Source organism: Colobus angolensis, unplaced genomic scaffold (genome assembly GCF_000951035.1).
Source record: "Colobus angolensis palliatus isolate OR3802 unplaced genomic scaffold, Cang.pa_1.0 Scaffold316, whole genome shotgun sequence".
Classification (NCBI taxonomy): domain Eukaryota; kingdom Metazoa; phylum Chordata; class Mammalia; order Primates; family Cercopithecidae; genus Colobus; species Colobus angolensis.
In genome coordinates, this window is record NW_012116444.1 from 2,335,000 (window position 1) to 2,351,989 (window position 16,990).

The window sequence follows — 16,990 nt, forward strand, 5'->3', positions numbered from 1 at the left end:
TGAAAATGGCCATACTGCCCAAGGTAATTTATAGATTCAATGCTATCCCCATCAAGCTACCACTGACTTTCTTCACAGAATTAGAAAAAAATACTTTAAATTTCATATGCAACCAAAAAAGGGCCTGTATAGCCAAGACAATACTAAGCAAAAAGATCAAAGTTGGAGACATCACGTTACCTGACTTCAAACTATACTACAAGGCTACAGTAACCAAACAGCATAGTACTGGTATGAAAATAGATATGTAGACCAATGGAACAGAACAGAGGCCTCAGAAATAATGCTACACATCTACAACCATCTGATCTTTGATAAACCTGACAAAAATAAGCAATGGGGTAAGGATTCCCTATTTAATATATGGTGTTAGGAAAACTGGTTAGCCATATGCAGAAAACTGAAACTGGACCCCTTCCTTACACCTTATACAAAAATTAACTCAAGATGGATTAAAGACTTAAATGTAAGATCTAAAACCATAAAAACCCTACAAGAAAACCTAGGCAATAATATTCAGGACATAGGCATGGGCAAAGGATTTATAACTAAAACACCAAAAGCAATGGCAACAAAAACCAAAATTGACAAATGGGATCTAATTAAACTAAAGAGCTTCTGCACAGCAAAAGAAACTATCACCAGAGTGAACAGGCAACCTACATAATGGGAGAAAATTTTTGCAATCTATCCATCTGACAAAGGGTTGATATTCAGAATCTACAAATAACTTAAACAAATTTACAAGACAAAAACAACCCCATCAAAAAGTGGGCGAAGGATATGAACAGACACTTCTCAAAAGAAGACATTATGCAGCCAACAAACATATGAAAAAAAAGCTCACCATCACTGGTCATTAGAGAAATGCAAATTAAACCCACAATGAGATACCATCTCACCACACCAGTTAGAATGGTGATCATTAAAAAGTCAGGAAACAACAGATGCTGGAGAGGATAGGGAGAAATAGGAACGCTTTTACACTGTTGGTGGGAGTGTCTTCCACCATTGTAGAAGACAGTGTGGCAATTCCCCAAGGTTCTAGAACCAGAAATACCATTATTGACCAAGCAATCTCATTACTGGGTATATACCCAAAAGATTACAAATCATTCTACTATAAAGACACATGCACACGTTTATCTTACTGCAGCACTGTTTACAATAGCAAAGACTTGGACAACCCAAATACCCATCAATGATAGACTGAATAAAAAAAAATGTGGAACATATACACCATGGAATACTATGGAGACATAAAAAAGGAGGAGTTCGTGTCCTTTGCAGGGACCTGGATGAAGCTGGAAACCATCATTCTCAGGAAACTAACACAGGAACAGAAAACCAAACATCGCATGTTCTCACTCATAAGTGGGAGCTGAACAATGAGAACACATGGACACAGGGAGGGGAATATCACACACCGGGGCCTGTCAGGGGGTGGGGGATTAGGGGAGGGATAGCATTAGAAGAATACCTAATGTAGACGATGGGTTTATGGGTGCAAGCAAACCACCATGTCATGTGTATACCAATGTAACAGACCCACACGCTCAGCACAAGTATCCCAGAACTTAAAGTATAATAGTAATAAAAACTGTGTGTGTCCATGTACAGGGCTAAGCATAGAGAAAAGTAGGAAAAAAATGATAATAGTGACTATCTTAGGTTAGTGGGATTTCAGGTGATTTTTATTTTCTTCCTTGTGGCTTTCTGCATTACATTTTTATACTGTGTATGTTTTACTTGTTTAAAATTTTAAAGGAGTTTTTTTTTAATTGTGCGAAAAACAACAATAACAAAATTAGAATGAAAGAAGTGGAGCAGAATGCAAAGAAAGGTGACTGGAAGGGACTGGGAGGTGGAAGCAGAAAGGCAAATGGGGGTCCCAGAGGGACTTGACAGGGGGACCTGAGGGATCTGGAGGACCCAAGAGGTGGCAAAAGACATTATGTAGAACTACTGGGAATAGGAGGTACTGGGTAGCAGGGGGCTCAAGAAGACTGTGGGGAGACTGGAAGGTACAGAGGGATAGAAGAAAGTGTCCAGGAACAATGGCAGATAGGCAGACAAGTCAAGAGGAGATGGGAAAGACCAGTGAGGCTAAGTAGGACTGGAGGAAAGGGCAACCCCAGAGAAATGGGAGACTACACAGTTTGAGGGGGACTGAGAGAGACTGACTAGAAGAGGCCTTGGGATTGGATTAGCTTTTGAGCTGATAGCTTAGACTTTCCAGCTCTATCAAGGCTTAACCCTCTTTGCCTGATTTTCGTCACCTGTAAAGATAAGCATAATGCCTGCCTCAGAGTTAAGATGAGGATTGAATGCTACAATCCGCGTTAAAAACTTAGTAATCACTGAGCATTCAGAGCGCACTCAATAAATGCTAGGTTTTATTATTATGAACAGCTCAATTCAAAAAGAAGAGGCATGATAATAAAACTTCATCTCCCATCCAAGTATTTCATTCTGAGCTTTTAATAAAGAATCATTTTTTCCTGAGAGTGAGATGGTGGGAGGGAAGAGAATAAATCCAACCTGCTCTGAAGACTTGCCCAAAGCTGAACCTTCTTCACCACTCAGAATGAAAAATGAAAGACTTTCATCCAATGAGACTTGAGTCTGTGGAGACAACTATGATAAACCAGTATTTAGTATTGAAATAAATGCTTTTTCTGCTTATAAGTAAAGCAAATACTTTTCTGTAATATGGTAAACATAATTGTTATCTTGCTAGTGAACAGGGCAGATAATATCAAGGTATATTTAGCTTTGAGTCGGTTTGGTTCATGAATTTTTTATTTTTTATTTTTAATTTTTGTTCTGTTTCTAATGTTCTGGTAACTGCAAGAAAAGCCAGAATATAGAGCCAAAATCTTCTTCATCTTCCCAAACTATCTCCTCACTCTAGTCTGGGAGGAAAGAGTTTGACCAAAATGCTGGCTCCAGTGGAACTTTCTTTTTTCTCCTTGTTTTTGGTGCTGTCCTGTTAAGGTGTGCGCGTGTGTGTGTGTGTGCGCGCACACACACACACACACACTCAGACTGCCACCTCAGTCCACAATCTTTCATGGAGTTAGAAGCAATTAAAAGTCTGAAAAGTGGCACATTCTTAGTTGTAAACCCACTGATAAAGAAGCTCTCATTTTTCACTCTTGTAAAGTCTGACTCTTTGAATTGATAAATCACATCACTTCTTTCTCACACACATATACTAAAATGAACTGTTTTAAGGAAGGCTTGGGAAAGCAATCAATTCTATAATAAAAAGTAAAACTCATAGTTTCTAGGAATCAAATAATTTAAAATATGTAAAATATAAAATTATAAGATATAATTTTATATAAGATATAATTTTATAAAGTATAAAATTATAAGATAAAAGCTTATCTTTATATTGTTTTTATCTACAATGTAGCCATCACATGAACTTAAAAGTTATTCACCTTGTAACAGTGCTGCTTATATGAACTGTCAGTATATACTTTTACCCCCCATCATCTCTGCACATCTCAAAATCGCTTGCTAAAATCTGCTTCCTGAGCAGATATCCCTGTGTGATAACTGGGATTGTGTTTCTTAGAAGTCAATTTCTCTTCCTTTTAACCCCTTTTCCTGATACTCAATGGATTGACCTTGACAAACTTTGTAAGTCTTTATAGTTTTTACTATTCGTAGTGAAATTAAATCCAATTTAGGCATGTTTTAATTCACGTGTTAAGTGAATAACATGCACATAAACATCACTTTTTAGTCTGCTTTTACCTTTACATTTAATTAAAATAATTTTTATTAAGCACCTAAGAAGGGCTCTATGGAGGAGCCAAAGAAAAATTAAAAAAAAAAAAACCCTTGCATTTTAAAATGTGCAGTTATATAGGTGCTTGTGGCAGAAACTATTAGTTGCTCTTTACAGTCTTTTCTCCCATCTCTAATAGTGGAACCTAGACACTTCTCCCACATTCATTTGGTGGAAATGATATGTGCAGTTTGCTGGTCTTGTCCCCTAAAAGATCAACCTAAAATCCTTTGGTTCTTTCTTTCCCCCTTCCCTTTTGCAAATGGAAATGGGAAACTAGAGCTTTGCCATTGGACTCACAGATGGAAACCACATACTGGAGATGGCAAAACTTTCCTATCAGCCCCGATTACTGATTTGTTATATTAGAGAAAAAGGAAACTTCTATCTTAATGAAAACATTTTACTTTGACTCTTTTTGTTACAGCTACTTAGCTTGTACTCTAAATAATATAACTCTCTAAAAATATGAGTTGTTTTGTCATTTCAAGTTCCAAATATGTGATTACACATTGACTTTTCAAATATTGATTACACATTAAAAATCTGTAAGTTGGATATCACCTATAACATTGTGAACATAATTAATTGGGAGGCCATTAGACGGAAGCAGCTCTAGGGCCCTGAGTTCCTATGTAAGCAAACCAAAACCCAACTCAGTGTGAATGGCCCTATCCAAGGAAAATGAAACTTTAGTTTTACCAATCAGAAACTGCCAACTAATCTCTAACTAGGAACTTTAAGGCTACTGCTCCATTCTAGTCAATCAATGTTTTCTTTGCCTTACTTCCGCATGCACCGTTTAAAAGTTTTCCCTGCATGCCCCTTCGGTGGAGCCCTCACCATCTGCAGACTGGCACTCCTCAATTCATGAATTGTTGTCTGTTCAAATAAACTCTTTAAAATTTTAATGTTCTTAAGTTTATCTTTTAATTATATTTTATTATAGTTTTTTTAGGATAAAAAGTAATGCCAAGTAAGAATAGAGCGTGATTGCAAATGGGCAATCACTGATAAAGAGGAATCTTTTTTGGGTGATAAAAATTAAACTGTGGTATTGATTAAACAATTCTGTAAATTTACTAGAAATCATTGTCATACACACTTCAAATGGGTGAAGTTTTGCTATGTAAACTATATTTCCATAAAGCTATTTTAAAAAGTAAAAACAGAGAAAAGTTATTCACCTTGGACCTTCGATATATTTTGCTCTCAATGAGCTGCTCCATTGAAGATTTTTCACCTTTATTAATCTGAAACACAACAGAAATAAATCTTTTCAGAAATAGACATAATGGTGCTCATAAGTCTTTTATCCAAAATTTATAAATTTCAATACTTTGCAATGCTTTTCTTTTAAAAACTATGGTATGTGTATATGAAATACCAGCAAACATACTGAAATATCATTTATAATTACTATGACCAAATCACCTAGCTCTTCTTGGCTTTAGGTTTGACATTATAAGGATGTTATGAGACAAAAGGAAAATATATATATAGGAAGTCTTTAGGAATTAAGGAGCTATATTAACACTGAATTTCAGCTCTCTTTTGACAAAGAAAATTTTACTGTGCTAAATGTCTCATTTAAATAGTAAATTTGAAAACAGGAAATTTTAAAAAGCATTACCTTAGAAATTTTTAGCTTTTCTCTCACTTTGCCTCTCATTGTCTTTACTACATTTTGATTTTCTTCTGCATCTAAATCTATAAGGAAACCAACATAATAAAGAGTTTATGACACTTTATTATAATTAAACAACAATAGCGGCAAAAGTATTTATTAAATTCTTTAATTGCATGCTTTTCTAAGCCTCATGACCATTATGAAAACTAGGTTATTGTCTTACGAGAGCTTAGAATCTAAGACCAATAGATGTCCTTTCCCCTTTTCCATCTGGAATAAATACCTTCACCCATTCAGCACCGATTTTTGTTTTTCTCTGTGACAACTTTTCTATCCTCTGTCATCTTCTTTTTTAAACCTTTTTTTTTTTATGGAGACAGAGTTTTGTTCTTGTCACCCAGGCCAGAGTGCCATGGCACCATCTTGGCTCGCTGCAACCTCCCACTCCTGGGTTCAAGCGATTCTCCTGTCTCAGCCTCCCGAGTAGCTGGGATTACAGGCGTGTGCCACCGCACCCGGCTAACTTTCTTTTTTATATTTTTAGTAGAGATGGGGTTTCACCATGTTGGCCAGTCTGGTCTTAAACTCCTGACCTCAGGTGATCCATCCACCTCAGCCTCCCAAGGTGCTAGGATTACAGGCATGAGCCACAGCACTCAGCCCTCTTTTTTTAATTTTTAATTATTGTGGGTACATATTAAGTCTCTGTCACCTTCTTTTGTTGCTTCCTCAGCTACTGGTCAGAGCCCATCTTTGGCCAAAAACAAAACAAAACAAAACAAAAACAAAGCTCATATTTTAAAAATCTGTGAGACATCTCTGTGAAGTATCCTAATACACAAATATCAAAGCCTGGTTACTTCAATTTTATTAAACTGAAAAGAGAGGAATCTAAAAAAAGAAGAACGATAAGTCTCTGGATACCCATTTTAATTATGTTAGTTTTGTAAAATCATTACAAAATTCTCACCCCTACTTTTTCCAGCTATTAGAGAAAAGGAAAGTTTTATAGGGTATAAAGAAGGCTTATGCCTGCAATCTCAGCACTTTGGGAGGCTGAGGCAGGAGGATTGCTTGAGGCCAGGAATTTGAGACCAGCTTGGGCAACATAGCAAGACCCTGTCTCTACAAAAAAACAAATTTGGGGGCCAGGCACAGTGGCTCACGCCTGTAATCCCAGCACTTTGGGAGGCCAAGGCGGGCAGATCACCTGAGGTCAGGAGTTTCAGACCAGCCTGACCAACATGGAGAAACTCTATCTCTACTAAAAATACAAAAATTAGCTGGGCGTGGTGGTGGGTGCCTGTAGTCCCAGCTACTCGGGAGGCTGAGGCAGGAGAATCACTTGAACCTGGGAGGCGGAGGTTGCGGTGAGCCAAGATCGCGCCATTGCACTCCAGTCTGAGCAACAAGAGCAAAACTCTGTCTCAAAAAAAAATTAACATACATGCCTGTAGTCCCAGCTACTTGAGAGGCTGAGGTGGGACCATCACTTGAGCCCAGAAGTCTGAGGCCGCAGTGAGCTATGACTGCACTACTGCACTCCAGCCTTAGGCAGCAGAGCAAGACTCTGTTTCTTAAAAAAATAAAAAATAAAAAAAAAAAGTCTTAAGCCCTTGTGTGTACTCCAAGCCATGTGTTATTTTCTGCTCATTCACTGGATGGAATAAAAGAGATCATGCAAGATCATGCAATCCCCTAGGTACAGTAAAAAATTAAGAATCTACTGATCACTTTGCCTTGCTTTTTACTTTTTCTATTCCCTGTCTTTGAGTGCTTAAAGGTTACATAGAAGTTTGTAGAAATAAAGGGTAAGCATAAAGCTAAATAACTAACTATAGGTCATGAGAATCTCCAGGTTTAACCACAATATTCCTTGGTAAAATTTAAAAATGACTAGTTGGTTTTGTTTATACTCTATTCCCATAACTTAGAATGGCAGATGGCATATAATACATGCTCAGTAAATATTTGCTTGGTGAATGAACCAGAGCTCAACCATTATTTATGTATTTTTCTCCCTGAGATTTGAAGTTTGCTGAAGCAGGTTCTGCACCTATGTATCTTTGTGGTCTAAAACAGTCTCACCGCCAGTGGAATCTCCATGTTTGCAGTGACAAACAGAAAATGAAATTCAGCTTTATTACATCCATTGACTTTTCCATGCATTTCCTTATGCCCATCTTGTTCTATTTAGGAAGTTTAATTTCTCTTTAAACTGATTCCTTAGGAAATTTGTGTTCCCAGCTGAAACCCTGGCACAGGATTAATCATTTACATCTTTTAAAAATAAAAAGGAAGAGTATCAGAGTTATGGTATACTTATTGATAACCTTTTTGGAGATGCTTGTCTGTAATTTCTTCAGCTGTAACATTATCCATCTCTTCTGACATCTGCAAAAAAAGCAGGGAGGCTTAAACTTGCATCTTGTTTTGTCATTGAACATCTTTTATTATTATTATTATTATTATTATACTTTAAGTTCTAGGGTACATGTGCACAACACGCAGGCTTGTTACATAGGTATACATGTGCCATGTTGGTTTGCTGCACCCATTAACTCGTCATTTACATTAGGTATTTCTCCCAGTGCTATCCCTCCCCCAGCCCCCAACCCTCCAACAGGCATGTGATGCGCCCCGCCCTGTGTCTATGTGTTCTCATTATCATTATGTATTCTCATATCTTTTCAAATATTCATCAGCCCCTTTGAACATCGTCTCCTTTAAAATGCCAGTTCACATATTTTCCTTGTTTTCTTAAATTTCACCTTTTTATCAATTTGTATGAGCTCTTTATATACGGTGAAATTACTCTCTCTTAGGAAGTAAAGCAAGATGGCTGAATAGAATCCTCCAGCAATCATCTGCACTGCAGGAACATCAAATTGAACAACTATCCACATAAGAAGCACCTTCATAAGAACCAAAAATCAGGTGAGCAATCATAGTGCCTGGTTTTAACATCATATCAAGGAAAGAGGCACTGAAGATAGTAGGAAAGATGATCTTGAATTGCCTATACCACGTCTCTCTCATCGTCAGGCAGTGTGGCAGGAAGAGAGAATCTATGCACTTGTGGGGAAGGACAGCAAAGTGATTGGGGGACTTTGCATTGGAACTCCCTGCTCCCCTAACACAGCGGAAAGCAACACAGGGCAGAATTTGGCCAGCACCCACAGAGCATTTAGACAAGCCCTAGCCAGAGGGGAATTGTCCATCCCAGCAGTCAGAACCTGACTTCCAGCTAGGCCCACCACCATTGGCTAAAGCACTCTGGGGTCCTAATCAATTTGAAAGGCAGTCTAGTCCACAAGGACCACAATTCCCGGGCAAGTCCTGGTACTGTGCAGGGCTCACAGCCAGTGGACTCAGGGTGCACAAGATCCGGTGAGACACCAGCTGGGGTGGCCAAGGGAGTGCTTGCATCACCCCTCCCCCAATTTCAGGCAGTACAGCTCACAGCTCCAGGATAAGAGGGAAGAGCAAAGAGTACTTCATCTTGCAACTTGGATACCAGCTCAGCCACAGTAAAATAAAGCACCAAGCAGAGTCCTAAAGCCCCCACTCCTGGCACTGTCTCCCAGATAACATTTTTAAACCGACACTGGGCCAGAAGAGAACCCACTGCCCTGAAGGAAAGGTTGCAATCCTGGCAGAATTCACCACCTGCTGACTAAAGAACCCTTGGGCCTTGAATAAACATCAGAGGTAGCCAGTCAGTAGTCACCACGACCTTGGGCAAGACCCAGTATTGTGCTAGCTTCAGGTGCGACCCAGCACATTTCCACCTGTGGCGGCCACAGTGAGAGACACCTTCTGCTTGAGAAAAGGAGGAGGAAGAGTAAACATGACTTTGTCTTGCAACTTGGTGATATGGTTAGGCTTTGTGTCCCCACCCAAATCTCATCTTGAACTCTAATCCCCAGGTGCCGAGGGAGAGACCTAGTGGGAGGTGATTGGATCATGGGGATGGTTTCCCCCACGCTGTTCTCATAATAGTGAATGAGTTTTTACAAGATCTGATGGTTTTGCAAGCATCTGGTATTTCCCCTGCTTGCATTTCTCTCTCCTGCCACCATATGAAGGTCTTTGCTTCCCCTTCACCTTCCACCATGATTCTAAGTTTCCTGAGGCCTTCCCAAGCATGCAGAACCGTGAGTCAATTAAACCTCTTTCCTTTATAAATTACATTTTAAAGGATAGTATTGTTATAGCAGTGTGAGAATGGACTAATAATACACTTGGGTATCCAGCTCAGCCACAGTCAAACGAAGTGTACCAAGCAGACTCCTAAAGTCCCTGATTCTAGACCTTAGCTCTTGGAGGGCATTTCTAGACCCATCCTGGGCCAGAAAGGAACCTGCAGCTCTGATGGGAGAGAACCAGGCTTGGTAGGACTCACAAACTGCTGACTAAAAACCCCTTGGGCCTTGAATAAACATCATTGGTAGTCAGGGTATAGTCACCACTGGCCTGGGGCAGTGGTGCCCATGAGCAGATAGCCCTTCTGCTTGAGGAAAGAAAGGGGAAAAGCAGAGAGGACTTAGTCTTGCAACCTGGGTACCAGTTCAGCCCCAGCAAAATAAAGCACCAAACAAATTCCTAAAACCTCTGACCCCAGGCCCTCACCCTTCAATGGCATTTCTAAACCCACCCTAGGCCAGAGGGAGCTGCTTCACTGAAGGGGAAGACCTAGTCCTGGCAGGATTCATCATTTTCTCACTAAATAGTCCTTGGGGCTTGAATAAACATCAAGACTCTCAGGACTCTCACCAATAGGCCTTGGGTGAGACCTACATTTCACCTGTAAAACAGGTGAAAAAACACATTTCACCTGTAAAAACACATAAACACTGAAAAGCATGATAAAAGATATTCCATGCAAATGGAAACCAAAAAAGATCAGGAATAGCTATAATTATATCAGATAAAATAAATTTCAAGACAAAAACAAAGAAGGTCATGATATAAAAGGGATCAATTCATCAAGATGTAACAATTGTAAATATATATGCTCCCAACACTGAAGCACTCAGATATATAAAACAAATATTATTAGAGCTAAACAGAAAGATAGACAACCAATACAGCAATTTTTGGAGATTTCAACATCCCACTTTCAACACTGAACAGATCATCCAGACAGAAGATCAACCAAAAGATATTAGACCTTATCTAAACTAAAGACCAAATGGACCTAATAGATATTTACAGAACGTTTCATCCAACGGCTGAAGAATACACATTCTTCTCTTCACCACATAGATCATTCTCAAGAATAGACCATATGTTAGGCTACAAAATAGATCTTTAAAAATTCAAAACCTTTGAAATCATATCAAGTATCTTCTCTGACTACAATGGAATAAAATCAAAAGTCAATAACAAGAGGAACTTTGGAAACTATACAAACAATATGCCTCTGAATGACCAGTGGCTCAATGAAGAAATTAAGAAAATTCCTTGAAACAAATGAAAATTGAAACATAACATATCAAAACCTATGGGATACAGCAAAAGCAGTACTAAGAGGAAAGTTTACAGCAATAAGTGTCTATGTCAAAAAATTTTTAAAAAGAAAAAAAATTCAAATAAACAACCTAAAGATGCATCTTAAAGAACTAGAAAAGCAAGAGCAAATCAAACCCAAAATTCATAGAAGAAATAGAAAAAACAAGAGCAGGAAATAAATCACATTAAAATAAAAAAATAGAAAATACCAATAAAATAAAAAGTTGTTTTTTTGAAAAGTTAAACAAAATTGACAAACCATTAGCCAGACTCACTAAGATAAAGAGAGAGAAAATCCAAATAAATAAAATTAGAGATGAAAAAGGAGACATTACAACTGATACTACAGAAATTCAAAGGATTCATTAGAGGCCACTATGAGAAATTATATGCCAGTAAATTTAAAAACCCAGAAGAAATGAATAAACTCCTAGACACATACAACCTACCAAGATTGAACCATGAAGAAATCCAAAACTTGAATAGACCAATAAGAAGTAACAAGATCAAAGCCATAATAAAAAGTCTCCAAGCAAAGAAAAGCCTGGGACCTGATGGCTTCACTGCTAAATTTTGGCAAATATTTAAAGAACTAATATTAATCCTACTCAAACTGTTCCAAAAATTAGAGGACAAGGGAATACTTCCAAACGCATTCTACAAGTATTACCCTGATACTAAAACCAGACAAAGTGACATCAAAAAAAGAAAACTACAGGCCAATGTATCTGATGAACATTGATGCAAAAATCCTCAACAAAATCCTAGCAAGCCGAATTCAACATCATATTAAAGAGATCATTCATTATGACCAAATGGGATTCATCACAGGGATGCAAGCGTGGTTAAACATACACAACTGAAACAATATGATACATCATATCAACAGAATAAGAGACAAAAATCATATGATTATTTCAATTTATGCTGAAAAAGCATTTGATAAAATTCAACATCACTTCATGAAAAAAATCTTCAACAACTGGGTATATAAGAAACATACCCCAACACACTAAAAGCCATATGTGACAGACCCACAGCTAGTGTTATACCAAACAGGGAAAAACTGAAAGCCTGTCCTCTAAGATCTGGAACAAAACAAGCAGCCTACTTTCACCGCTGTTGTTCAACATGTACTAAAAGTCCTAGCTAGAGCAATCAGACGAGAGAAATAAAGGGCATCCAAATTGGAAAGAAAGAACTCAAGTTATCCTTGTTTGGAGATTATATAATTATGTATTTAGAAAAACATAAAGATTTCACACGAAAAAACTATTAGAAATGATGAACAAATTCAGCTAAGTTGCAGGATAGAAAATTGATATACAAAATTCATTAGGATTTCTGTATGCCAACAGTGAACAATCTGAAAAAGGAATCTAGAAAATAATCCCACTTACAATAGTTACAAATCAAATTAAATACCTAGGAATTAACTTAATCAAAGAAGTAAGAAATGTCCACAATGAGAACTATAAAATGCAAGAAATTGAAGAGGATACACAAAAAATGGAAAGATATTTCATGTTCATGGATTCGAAGAATCAATACTGTTAAAATGTCCATTCTATTCAAAACAATCTACATATTCAATCCAGTCCCTATCAAAATACCAAGAACATTCTTCACAAAAATAGAAAAAGCAATCCTAAAATTTGTGGGAAACCTAAAGAGACTCAGAATAGCCAGAGCTATCCTGAGCAGGAAAACACAAGACTCGAGAAATCACATTACCTGACTGTAGTCCATTCTCATGCTGTTATGAAGAAATACCTGAGACCGGGTAATTCATAAAGGAAAGAAGTTTAATTGACTCACAGTTCTGCATTGCTGGGGAGGCCTCAGAAAACTTCCAATCATGGCAGAAGGCAAAGGAGAAGTAGGCACCTTCTTCACAGGGCAGCAGCACAGAGTGAGTGCAAGCAGGGGAAATGCCAAGCACCTATAAAACCATCAGATCTTGTGAGGCTCACTCACTCACTATAACAAGAACAGCATGGGGGAAACCACTCCCATGATCCAATTACCTCCACGTGGTCCCCCCATTGACACATGGGGATTATGGGGATTATAATTCAAGATGAGATTTTGGATGGGGACACAGCCAAACCATATCACTGCCTTCGAATTGTACTACAAAGCTATACTAAAAGCCAAACCATACCACTGACTTCAAATTGTGCTACAGAGCTATACTAAACAAAACGGCATGGCACTGACATTAAAACACACATACACACACACACACACACACACACACACATATCAATGGAACAGAATAAAGAAACCAAAAATAAATCTACGCATCTACAGTGAAATCATTTTCAACAAGGTGCCAAAAAAACACATTGGGAAAAGACAGTCTCTTCAATAAATGGGGCTGGGAAATCTGGATATCCATATGCAGAAGAATGAAACTAGACCCCTCTCTCTCACCATATACAAAAATCAAATCAAAATGAATTAAAGACTTAAATCTAAGATCTGAAAGTATGAAACTACTAAAAGAAAAATTGGGGAAACTTTCCAGGACATTGGTCTGGGCAAAGATTTCTTAAGTAATACCCCAAAAGCACAGGCAATCAAAGTAAAAAAATGGACAAATGGGATCACATCAAGTTAAAAAGCTTCTGCAAAGTAAAGGAAACAATCAACAAAGAAGCAGCCCTCAGAATGGGAGAAAATATATGCAAACTATGCATTTGATAATGGATTAATAACCAAAATATATAAGGAGCTCAAACAACTCAATAGGAAAATAGTTAATAACCTGATTTTAAAATGGGCAAAAGATCTACATAGATATTTCTCAAAAGAAGACATACAAATGACAAATAGGTATATGAAAAGATGCTCAACATCATTGACCATTAGAGAAATGCAAACCAAAACTACAATGAGACATCATCTCACTCACTTAAAATGGCTTTTAACCAAAAGACAGGCAATAATGAATGCTGGCAAAAGCATTGAGAAAGGGCAACCCTAACACTCTGTTTGTGGGAATGTGAATTAGTACAGCCACTATGGAGAACAGTATGGGGTTCCTCAAAAAACTGAAGATATAACTAGCATATGATCCAGCAATTCCACCACTGGGTATATATGCAAAAGAAAGAAAAGCAGTATATTGAAGACATATCTGCACTCCCATGTTTGTTGCAGCACTGTTCACAAGAGCCAACATTTGGAAGCAACCTAAGTGTCCACCAACAGATAAATGGATAAAGAAAATGTGATATATATATGCAATGGAGTACTATTCTGCCATAAAAAAAAATGAGATCCTGTCACTTGCAATAACTTGGATGGAACTGGAGGTCATTATGTTATGTGAAATAAGTCAGGCACAGAAAGAAAAACTTTGCATGTTCTCACTCATTTGTGAGAACTGAAAATTAAAACAATTGAACTCATGGAAATAGAGAGTATAATGATGGTTTCCAGAGACTGGGAAGAGTATTGGGTAGGGAGCAGGGAATGGGGAAGGTTAATAGGTACAATGCAATGAATACGATCTAGTATTTTACAGCACGAAAGGGTGGCTATGGTCAACAATAATTTATAGTACATTTTAGAATAACTGAAAGAGTACAATTGGAATATTTATAACACAAAGAAATGATAAATGCTTGAGGCAATGGATAACCCACTTACCCTGATGTGATTATTACACATGTATAAAAATATCTCATGTACCCCATATATATATATATATATATATATATATATATACACACCTACTATGTATCCATAAAAATTAAAAATTTTCAAAAAGGAATTGCTCTCTGGAATATTAAAAAATGGCCTTTTAATGAGAAAATCCAAGAGTTAGTTCTTGGTGTTCATGTATTGCCTACTTCATGTATCTTTTAAGAGGGTCAAGTTAAATCAGATATATGCAAAAATACTTTGAAAATTCAATGCTATACTAGTGTTAGCTATTACTTGATTTATTACCCTGTAGCGTGTGACAATGTTCAGCACCCTTATTTTTTGAAAACTTTATATATCCTTGCCCTCTACCCTTCTACCTCTGTAGCCACTTATTCTCTGTATCCTTCAATGGCCACACCTCTTTATATCCTAAATGTAGGGTACGTTCCAAAGCTTTGGAGGGTGCATGTATTCCCATGGGTTCCCGAATCTGTGTCTCCAGCCTTCACTCTCCTAAGCGTCAAAACCATATTTCTCACAGACTCCTGGTAATTCTAGTTGAATGTTGTATCATCAACAAAAATTCAGTATGTTTAAATAAGCATTTCTTTTCCAGTTTTTATAAACCCCAATATTCTACAGGTAAACTATTCTAGCAATGTTAAACCCTTTTTAGAATGATATGATGTATGAATTTCTTTTTAATTTTAATGCTAAAAAATAGAATAGCAAAGACTCCTGAAATAAGAACTGTACATACTAACCAAACTAATGTGCAGTTGGAAAGCTCAAGCTTTCCAATCACAGTAAAAACATGAATTTGTGTCAAAAACCAAAGCAGGCTATTGACATGACCTCAGTAAAAACATCATAAAAAGAGCCCAATCTACAAACTTTCTGAAAGAACTTCAAAATCTACCAGTTGTGCCTGTGCCACTATTAAAAACTACTGAATGAGGTTAACACAGACTGCGACGTTCCCTTATATCTTATTCAACCTTCAGTAACTACCTCAAGACAATTAAAAATACCTAATTCTACTCTTGACCAGGGGAGAGCAACCCTTAAGGTATGAGGGAACGACTCCGGCAAGTGATTGATAGAGGCCTCCCTAATTAGTTCCCAAATATCTTGCCCAGCATTCCCAGAATCCTGTATAATTTTCATAACTTATCATTTCCATCTAGAAGGTAGGAATAAAATATGAATCTTAATTGCAGTTACTCTAAGAGACATGTAAATATTGGTCCTATATAGGTTTAACCCACTGACAAACATCTTTTTGAGCAAAGCAGGGAATGGCTTGCTGGCGAGGTGAGAGAACATACAAACAGATATTGAAGTAAGAGATTAAACAAATACATATATAAATAATTCATCTTATTAAATAACTCACAGACCAAATAAGAATACAATTCATCCCTAAACTCTCCTATTGTTTCTTTTTTAACATATGAATTTATGATTGGTATATAAAAACAAATGTATCACATTTATCAGGATTATCCCCCATTTACAATAGGGTTACTTGGAATAATCAAAATATTATAAACTCCATTAATACTTTACTTTTAAAAAATATTTTCTTTGAAATATTTTTCATGATGGTCCTTTTATTTCAACTTTCTAAATAAATAAGAAATATTACTGAGAATCACATATAAGAAAACTGACTATTGTGATACTTGAGGTTAAAAGTATGCTTTAAAAATTTTTAAATGTAAAGAGAAACAAAACAAATATACTATCACTTGTACTATTTCATATTTGTATTTGGTCACCTTTAGTATTTAATAGAAATCCTGGTTAATGCAATAAGAGATATGCAAAAGAAGTAAGTAAGAGGTGTAACTCTTAGAAGAGGAAGATAAAATTATCATTGTTTGTAGATGATAGGTTTTTATATATGAAAAACCCAAAAGACTAAATAAACAAAGTTTAGACATAATTAGAAAATTGGAATTGGCAGAATACAAGAGAATATTTGCAAAAGTCAGTATCTTCCCTACATGCTAATATACTAGAAAAAAAATCACTTCCACAAAAATGGTACCAAAAAAAAACTTCAAAATACTAAGGAATTATTTCAATTAAAATATGTATGAACTCCCTTTCCCCGAAAAGTATAAAACTTTACAGTAAGAAAAAAAGGATCTAGAACAGGCGCGGTGGCTCAAGCCTGTAATCCCAGCACTTTAGGAGGCCGAGACGGGCGGATCACGAGGTCAGGAGATCAAGACGATCCTGCCTAACACGGTGAAACCCCATCTCTACTAAAAAATACAAAAAATTAGCTGGGCATGGTGGCAGGCGCCTGTAGTCCCAGCTACTCGGGAGGCTGAGACAGGAGAATGGCGTGAACCCGGGAGGTGGAGCTTGCAGTGAGC

General features: G+C 37.1%; 1 protein-coding gene across 1 annotated transcript in view; it reads right to left on the reverse strand.

Annotated features, from left to right (window-relative positions):
* The window catches only part of LOC105518303 (chromosome unknown open reading frame, human C10orf131), a 36,475-nt gene extending 28,649 nt beyond the window's left edge, over window positions 1-7,826 (reverse strand). Inside the window, exons 1-4 of the mRNA XM_011951244.1 lie at window positions 7,766-7,826; window positions 5,436-5,512; window positions 4,990-5,055; window positions 2,542-2,637 (exon numbers count right to left, since the gene is read on the reverse strand). Coding sequence (XP_011806634.1) covers window positions 2,542-2,637; window positions 4,990-5,055; window positions 5,436-5,512; window positions 7,766-7,826 — 300 coding nt within the window. The remainder of the gene's footprint in view (window positions 1-2,541; window positions 2,638-4,989; window positions 5,056-5,435; window positions 5,513-7,765) is intronic.
* Window positions 7,827-16,990: the final 9,164 nt, after the last annotated feature.